Source organism: Chenopodium album, chromosome 9, assembly GCF_948465745.1.
Source record: "Chenopodium album chromosome 9, dcCheAlbu1.1, whole genome shotgun sequence".
Taxonomy (NCBI): domain Eukaryota; kingdom Viridiplantae; phylum Streptophyta; class Magnoliopsida; order Caryophyllales; family Amaranthaceae; genus Chenopodium; species Chenopodium album.
In genome coordinates, this window is record NC_137842.1 from 66,955,103 (window position 1) to 66,964,789 (window position 9,687).

At 31.7% G+C, this 9,687-nt stretch overlaps 1 protein-coding gene across 1 annotated transcript; it reads left to right on the top strand.

Annotated features, from left to right (window-relative positions):
• The first annotated feature begins 7,140 nt into the window (after window positions 1-7,140).
• On the top strand, window positions 7,141-8,823 carry LOC145558887 (GATA transcription factor 7-like). Its single transcript, XM_081620248.1, has 3 exons — window positions 7,141-7,296; window positions 7,392-7,692; window positions 7,902-8,823. Exons 2-3 carry the CDS (start codon window positions 7,408-7,410, stop codon window positions 8,589-8,591), a joined length of 975 nt encoding a protein of 324 aa, XP_081476374.1. The 5' UTR covers window positions 7,141-7,296; window positions 7,392-7,407; the 3' UTR covers window positions 8,592-8,823.
• Window positions 8,824-9,687: the final 864 nt, after the last annotated feature.

Here is a 9,687-nt window from a genome sequence, read left to right on the forward strand (position 1 = left end):
TTTAATTAAGCTTATTAACTTTTATATTCATAACAAAATCATCTTGCTTTAAAGTATGATATTCTCTTTAATTTCTGATTAAAGTATGTTACGTTGAAAAAGTTAGTGAATCAATTTCAAATCTACACACCTGAATTATTCTTGTAGAGTCACAAAAATCATCAGACCAAACAATAAAGAAAGTTGGATTAAATAAAGAAAAAGAAGAGAGAGAAAAAGGAGTGATTCACTACTAAATTTAGTGTTGGATATTCGGCAAAAATGCAATGTCGTTATAATTGAGTTGTCACTTAAAATTAAGTCGTGCTTACGATGTGACATATGAATCTATGTGTCTCTACTCTCTAGTCTCCTTCTCGTCCAACCGTCGGCAAATTTATACTTTCTCTGTTTTTTAATATTACTATTTGTCTTTTTAGGAAGCATCATAATACGGAGTCTCATTATTTTATTTAATGAAAATGAATACATGTTTTTGCACTATAAATAATACCAAATATATCATTATTTTTCTACACTTGATTTTTTTGTTTATGTATACCATTGCATGGGCAATCTTGTATTTTTATCTTTTCCTCTCGTCCTTTTTTCCACAACACACCCAACCCTTGGTGCAATTAAAAAAAAAACGGAGGAAGTATAAATAAGATTTTACTTGTTTATCAAATTACTCACGAAACTGCTTGACATGTAAGTACACCAATTTTTGATTGATGATGACCTAACTTACTACTCTTCAACCCCTCGATCACTTTGTCAAATTGTATGTGTATTCTATTGTTTGGGAGTAATTGTCCATGAGTAATTGTCACGTTATTTAGGTGTAGTTTTGGAAAAACCGAAAAAAACAAATTCATTACACACCTCTAAACTCGACTTCAATGTGTAAATTTATGAAATTTCAATTCATTAGTACGTACATTATGTATCGATTGCTTGATGTTTAATTGTTTGTACTATACGATAGGAAGAATGCACGGATTGTATTAACACATTAGGCCATAAAAGGATTGATCGAAGAAGCTAAGATACGACTCATACGAGTATTATTTATTTTTACAACTCTATATATATATGCTAATATGCTATAGTTATTCTTGTTCATTAGTTTCAAGCTTTCAACAATGCCAACAACAAAAACTCCTACACGAATAGTAGTTACATAGTTAAAAATGAAAATGTCAGAGTACAAATACGTAGTAACAATGAAACACTAGGAGTACAAATGGAATAACAAATGCGGAGTATACAATAGGTCTGAAATTTTTATGATAGATCCCTTTTACAGGGAAAGCCTAATCATGCTTATATATGTAGTTAGCTAGATGCTATGTAGTGCTAAAATTAATGGCCGGTGGATCATAGCGGCATAGCCCCATAGAGTAGCATCTATTTAGGTAATTAGGGTAACCATAGATAAAGCGATACTATCTCAATTATTCCACTTTAATAAGTCACATACTGTATAATTTACAAGTACTCGTATCTATTAATCTTTGTATTTATTAATCTTATTACTACATTTAGAATTTGATATGTTATGCCAACATTATATGAATGAGTTAACTTTTTTTAAAAAAAATTGAACGTGTTAATAGTTTTAATTTCGTAGAGTTAAAAGTATACATTGTGTAAATATTTTCTTTAGGCTTCCTACACAATGGGTTCATTGTTGTATTATAACCTTTCTACTTTGTTTATAATATTCCGTAATATCCTTGGAATACTCTCTAATTAAGGAGACTTGCACAGGCGACTATTCATAGATTGTGTAATAAATTGAATCTTTTTTAGTGCAATTTTCTCATAAAAAGAGAAAATAATAGGTTATGGTTATGGTACAATGAAAATTAGTCGTGGGAATAATTTAAGATAAATTAAAGACTTAAACTAGTACGTTAAATAGAACGAAATGGGAAAAGTATATGATAATATGAAAATATGTAATAAGGACAAGTTCGTTCTTTTAAAATCTTAAGCTATTTGCTTAATTAAGTGCCAAAAGTAGGCTATTAGAAAATGGAAGACGAACGACAAAAAGTTAGGTATAATGACTGATATTCTCAGTGATTACTGAACAGTTGATCAAGTTCAAACAATTGAATCGAGTCTATCTCCCTCTCTTTAAAAAAAAAAATCTACTTACAAACAAAAATATCTCATTAGCAAATCAGGCATTAACGTATTCTTGACAAAACTTCACATGCATTGGAATACAAAGGAGTTTCTTATCTCTAAGCTAACCCTTGTTTAATTTGAAGTGACCAACAGAACTTAACTAGTCACTTGATACGAATTGGAGTACTCCGATCCATAAAGAATTAAAGACCGTAATATGACCAAATTTTAGCCTTGGAATACGACTTGTAGCTTTTTTTTTTTTTTTTGAAGAAACGTTAGCCGGGTAATATATTAAATCAAATCAAGATCCGCCAAAGTGGTGAAACTTTGAGGGAAATTGTCAAGCCATACATAAGTTGATTCACTAATACTATATCTAGCCACTAAATGTGCTAGAGTATTACCCACCCGACGAACATGACTACACTTAAAGTAACTAAAATCAGCTTTCATCTTCTTGATATCATCATAATATAACATTAGTGGAGAGTATCCTAGGGGCTTTTTTAGCTTTTTTAGCTGTAGATAAATATACATCAATCAATTATAAAATACTACAACCTATACAAAATAACATGACTTTTAAGCTAGACATATATAATCTATTTCACGATCACACATTCGAATTTAGTTGCCACATTAATAATTACGCAATATTTTAAACTACCATCAAGATGCATGACTACTACGATGCTTCATCACCAAATACGGTCATTTTGTTTAGGACGTTGGACTAGACAAGCACGTCAAGCAGTCATGCAACCCTTACATATAGAACACACTGATAAACTGATTAACTAATTAAGTGATTATAAAGACATGTCAAGTAAGAAAATTCTTCAATTGATTTGATATATTTTGTTTACTTTTGAATTTACCTATATACTTGTATTAATTAACAAAAACCAAAAGAAAAAAAAAAAAAAAAAATCTAAAGTCATAGAAAAACTGTTGAGAGGATACGATTCTTCCAATGATAGGCAGCCGTTAATTGTCCTGTTAGGCTTAGCAATGATATTCGAAAATAAGGCTGACAAATTCTGGAATAATTAGAATATGAATTCCAGCCCATAATGACGGCAAAATTAACGCGGTTAAGCTTTTTCCTTTTTTCTTCTTCCTAGCTAAATATCTCTTTTTAATTTTCGAATTTGTATCCTCCTTTTTTAGCTTATTATTAATTATTATAATTACACTCCATCTATTTTCTTCTTCGTGATATTTTAATGCTATTTACGTGGACTAGAATTATAAAGGAAATAGAATATTATATTATACTTATTGTTTGGATATTTTTAGTAATAAGATTCTTTCGTAAAATATAATCTTCATTTATATGTAAATAATACTTTTATTACAATATATATTATTATGTACAGAGCATAAAGCATTGTATACATATATATTATATACTCTATTACTTTGTATATGCATGATTAGTAGTTTTCACGTTTTGGTAATGTAGTTTTTGGATAGTGGTAAAATAAAGAAAACTTTCTATAGGGATGTCGCAGAAAAATTTAAACATTGAGCTTGGTACATGTGACTCGGCCACGGATTACACGTCAAATAAATGATAAATTGATAATGAACCAACTAGCCTAGCTCAACTCTTCTTCATCCTCATTCTAAATTGCCAATTAAGAAGAATGCTTATGCATGTCATTTATTTTAGGTACGTGCATCATATTTCAACATTGCTAGTATCACACTATTATACTTATTTTTATACCATTAATTACACTATATTGCATGCACTTTATATGGAAATATGGAATAGCAATCCAAACATAGGCATAACGTGACACTAGAGAAACAAGCACATGATGTTGCCAACTTAATTGAAAGTGAAGCACTGCCTTTCTACTTTTCATTCTTTAATTTAACGTGTAAAAATGTACTAATATACCGCTAAAAATGTTGTTATTTGTAAAGGGAAAAAAATACAAAACCAAAAGGCAATCCTCCTATTCTTTTTCCTTTAATTTTTATTTACATATTATTTTTTTTTTTTTTTTAAAAAAAAAAAAGAAAAAAGAAAAAAGATGGTGGAGCTTCTATCATTATCCATTAAAGGTTTGTTGCGTGCTTCATTTCCAACTAAGTGATGATTAGTAAAGAATTGACACTTTTTTGCCATATTCACATATCAAGTAGGAGTATTATATTCCTTAGATAACCATGTTCTATAAAAACTTTTTATTTGCACATATCCGTGCTTGCTTATTTAGGTTTGATGTCGATTTTTCACATGGCTTAGCTTGGAGTTGCTCTTACATTATAGCTTTGGTGCCATCATCACTAGCTCACTACTACGGAGTACGGAGTATGTACTTCCTCTGTTCCTTTATTTTTACCTCATTTAACTTTATATGGTCTCCAAGACACATGTTAAAACGTTTATATCTATATTTTTATACGCGTAAAAAATATAGGCTCTGTTTGGTAGTAAGCTTATTGGGGGTATATTAGCTTATTTGACTAACTTTAGCTGGTTGACTGGTCAAACAAGCTAATACAAGTGTTTGGTAGTAAGCTTATTGAAAGAGCTTATTCCACTAAATAAGCTCTTTTTGAAAAAGCTCATTTTATGAGCTTTTTCAATTAGCTTATTCATTAATTATTGTGAAATGACACTTATAACCTCATTTAACCCCACAATTAGCTTATTGGTCATTTCACATACTCAATCACCTTTAAGCTATCAGCTATTTACCAAACACTTTTACTTCGTATATAATCAGTTAATACAATAAGTTAGTCAAATCAGTTAATAGAATCAGCTAGTCAAAATTAGCTAACTCAATCAGCTTCAGCTTTCTCCCAAACAGGGCCATAGAAAGTTGATATTAATTAAATTTATAATGAGACGAAAAAAATTGAACCGAGTAATCATTACTCAATGTAGTTTTGAATACCTCTATAAGCTTTACTTCGTTAATAAGATGTTGTGATTTGTGTAGGGAAAAAAATGTTCTAAGTTGTATTATTATCCACTCAGTATTAATGGTTTTTTGTATTCTATTAACTTGATTTTTACTTATTCTATCGTATAATCCGAACTTAACAAAACTTATTACTCTTAATTGTAGAATACAATTAAGTTGCCTTAGGATTATCTATTAACTTGATTTTTTTTTTAAAAACGTGAGGAGAAGGACCCTGATCATACTTTAACAAGTCAGATAGTTGTGGGTTAGACGTACACTTTTAGAGTGGGAGGAAAAGGATATGAGATCCTTACACTTAAAATGTCTCTAATGAAAATTAAATTCCTAACATCATGATTGAAAGGTGTAATATTTGCCACTAAACCAAGTCTAGCTTGATAATTTTACGTAGACAAAAAGACAAGTAGTTTACATTGTTGTTAAGCTCGATAGTCTAGAAGGTCAAGTTACATGCACTAGCATTTCTCTATTTATGTTGAATAAAAAAAGGTATGTAACTTTCGGTCAATGCATATAAAGTATAAACGTATACTCCGTACTCTGTAATTCGAATATAAATCAAGTCAATCAAATACAAATTCCCAAAAATTAACCGGTCTACTACCCAAGATAAAAGTATATACCACTTCCTAAAAATATACTCCAAATATATTATTGTAATACATGTGTGGTATACGGGTAGTTTTGGAGCCACCAAAAAATGAAAATGAAGAATGATTTTATAAGTTCGAATGCGTTCAAGTTTGACTATTCACGCGTATTACATGATTTTTTTTTATTTTTTTTATTTTTTATTTTCTTGAAATTAAGCGTATTGCATGATAATTACAACCATTATATATACGAGTACATTTTTAGGTATTTACAGCCTAATAGGAAGGATGATGAGAATCAACTTTAGGTTTTTTTACACACGTACTTAGGGCCTGTTCTCATTGACTGAACTCAGCTGAACTGAACTGAACTGAACTGAATTGAGCTGAACTGAACTGAACTGAATTGAGCTGAACTGAACTGAAATGAATATTTTATAAGAGAAGGAAATTAGAAGCTGAGCTGAACTGAACTGAATTTCAACGTAAGAGAACAAACCCTTAATAGTTATCACACAGTTAAAAACTACCTCCACATCCATATTTTACCGAACACGCCCTTAGTCTATAATATTTTAAACATAGATGACTGAAAGTTGCATGGGTGAGTGGTTAACTGTAAAACGTAAAACTCGATTAACTTTAAGTTTATAACCATCAACAATAAAATTGTAATACTACGTAATACGGAGTAGTAATAAAAGTCAATTAAATGGCAAACTTTTATTATTAGGGTAGTTAACGTATGTGTCATAGCTAGCTATGATCGGCAAGCTATTTCGACTCGACCTTATGTCACAAATTTAGTTGTTGGTAGTATGAATGAGGAAAAATACGTAAACAAATATTTTTAAAAGATATAAATGTTCACACTCTATTCTTAAAAGTAAAAAAAATAAAATATAAGATGAAATAAACATTAATGAATGTATAAATAAACAAATATGGAGTATTTTTAAGGGATTAAATATCCACACACTTTGAACTTTTTAAAAAATACAAAGGAGTAAAATAAGTAACAACTAAATTGTGATCTCATCTCTATTAATTTTATTATAAAAATATCGTACTGTAACAACTATATTCTGAGTTTTTTTTTTTTTTAATTTCATTACAAATACGGAGTTCATTACTTAATTGACATTTCTTTTACCGGAATAGTACATGCTCATAGAACTCAAATCACGGTGAAAAGAGTGAAACAGTTGCAAAAAGTCACGAGTAAAAAGAACGAGAAAGGCATGAAGTAAGAAGAATGAGAGAAGCATGAAGTGAGCGGCGCTTCATAACCAAACTCCTTTAATTTATATCTAGGGCATATACGTAAAACACCCTTACATAAAAACGGGCAATACCCAACATAAACTCATCACCCGCATCCGTCACCCGACTCATCCATCATCTGTCAAATAGCCCGTTGATTTCAAACATTGGATTCGGATAATTCGGACAAAAATGGATTCGGGTTAAAATGCCAGCCCTACACACACCTATCCCGCTCCCTTCAATTAGCCTTTCATTTTCTCTCTCCTCTTCTTTTCCCCCAACTCCTACCCACCTTCATTTTTCTCTCTCCTCTTTTCCTCTAACTCTCTTCTTCTTCCTTCCAACCCACCATTCAAATTCACCAGGTTTTTTTTTTAATATTTTATGTTTACATTATTTTCCTGTAACGCCCAAAAACAAAAATAACGTCTAATTTTGTTGGGTTTTATTTATTTTTCAGGGGTATAATTATAAAAATGGAGTGCATGAAGGCAAGGGCGCTAAAATCAAACTTCTCGTCGGAAACAGCCATGAAAAACAACAACCCACCAAATTTCTTCGACGATTTTTGGTGTATTTCAGGTTTACCGACTGAAGACTTCTCAATTGACGAGTTTTTCGACCTTCCAAATGAAGATAATGTTAATGGTTCCTCGCTTTTGGAGGAAGAAGAAGAAAAAGACTCTTCCTCCTTTTCTCCCTCCTCTCATGACCCTGTTGATGATTCCAACTCCAATTTCTCCCCCGGCCTTGCAATTCCGGTAAAGGGCACTTTCGTCATTTCACTCCCCCTCCGTTTTTCTTTGCCCTAAATTTTCTTGGGTTTCAAATGCTTCTCTTTTAGTTTTTGGGGGTAATTTTTAGTTCTAATGTTTTTTTTTGGGGTGAAATTGAAATTTTAGTTCTAATTTTTTTGGGGGGTTGAAATTTTATGTTTATTTTTTTTAATAATTATAAAAAAAAATTGTAGGTTGATGATGTACAAGAGCTTGAATTGTGGTCACATTTGATGGACGATTCTATCCCATCACCAACACTTGCATGCCCAAAACCAAGTTCAGAGAACCGAAAAACAAAACCCGGGTTTACTTTCATGAACCGGGTCGAACCGGTGAGTAAACCGGGTTTAACCCGAGTGTCATGCATCGCAAGCCCATCAGCGGTTCCGGTGAAGCCAAGGAGCAAACGGGCGAGGACAACAGTGAACCGGACATGGACATTCAGTTCATCCCCAAAAACCGATTCAGCATCATCGTGTTCGTCGACGTCATCGCCGGTATCAACCCTTTTATTCCCACCACCGGTTCAATACATGGGTTTGCTGTATAACAATAAACGGTCCATGAAAAAGCCGAAGAAGAAACCGAGTTTAGCGTCTTCGGAAGGAGAGAATCCTTTGGTTCAGAGGAAATGTAGCCATTGTCAAGTGACCAAGACTCCGCAATGGAGGGCCGGTCCAAATGGGTCAAAAACATTGTGTAATGCTTGTGGAGTTAGGTTCAAGTCGGGGCGTTTGTTTCCGGAGTATAGACCGGCTTGCAGCCCGACTTTCTCGAGTGAGGTTCACTCGAATAGTCACCGGAAGGTGTTGGAAATGAGGAAGAAAAAGGAGTCGACGGAGGCGGTCACCGGTTTAGCTCAGACGGTTTTGAGTAGTTAAAGAGGGGAATTATGAACCGGGTTTGAGAGATTTGGGTTTTGGATTAACCCGGTTTAATTTGTACAATTTTAGTAGTGGTTTGGTAGGTTTAGTTGTAATAGATAGTATTAGGGGGGGTTAATTTTTAGTAATTTTAGTTTTAGTAGTAGTAGTAATATTTTTGCCTTAAATTTGTTGTAGTTTCAATCAAACTAGTTACTCCTATAATTTAATTTTAGTTTCTTAGGTTTAATTTGTTTGATTTTTTTAGTGAGGTTGAATTTTTTTCCCTCTTAACTTTTTAGTGGAGTTCAAGTAGTCTCACTACTACTCGTATCGTATATATATTCGTATTTCTATTTAGACTTCAAATTTTAAAATTTTAAATTATATTTTTGATAGGTTATCTAATTATAGGTCGTTTGGGAATTTGGACACCTCAAAATCAAAAGATTTTGTTTTTGTTTTTCACTTGTTGTAAATGGTACGGACTACTTGTTGTATGAATGGTAATGTAGAAAGATTTTTGGGGTAGTTTAAATGATTTTAGCAAACTTTAATGAAGTTTGAAGGGATAAGGTTTTAGAGCTGCGACCTTTGAGTCTTTCAAGTCAAAATCTAGTCTTTTTTTGAATTGTTAATAATCATAAGGTGTGGTTAGTTATATTTGGCTTTCTATGTTTTTATTAATCGATACATATTTGACTTTTATTTTCGTAATTTTCTTTGTTTTTTTAAAGGAAAATGCTATACACAGCCCTTAGGGCTACATATAAGCATTTAATTTACTCTTGAAAATTGTTTAAATTTAAAAAATCATGACAAAAACACACTAATTACACCGATCTGCTCGTGTTTTTGTCATGAATTCCTAACTTTATACATTTTTCAAGAGTAAATTCAATGCTTATATATAGCCCTAAGGTAGTGAAAAGAATTGGAGGGGATAGAATACGAAATTAATAAAATATGATTTATGTTGGGTCCACTAACTTAGAAATGAATTAAATATTATAAAAGCATTCCAAATAAGGAAATTGAGCAAGTATTTAAAACGATCGAAAAATTAAAGTGGAACAAGTATTTAAAAATGGTGGAAGTAGTAAGTACTCTCTCT

Bases quoted from the DNA above. Each gene is read 5' to 3' on its own strand.
- LOC145558887 (XM_081620248.1), top strand. From the start codon at position 7,408: ATGGAGTGCATGAAGGCAAGGGCGCTAAAATCAAACTTCTCGTCGGAA. The intron at 7,693-7,901 runs GTAAAGGGCACT...AAAAAATTGTAG, and splicing joins CCCCCGGCCTTGCAATTCCG to GTTGATGATGTACAAGAGCT.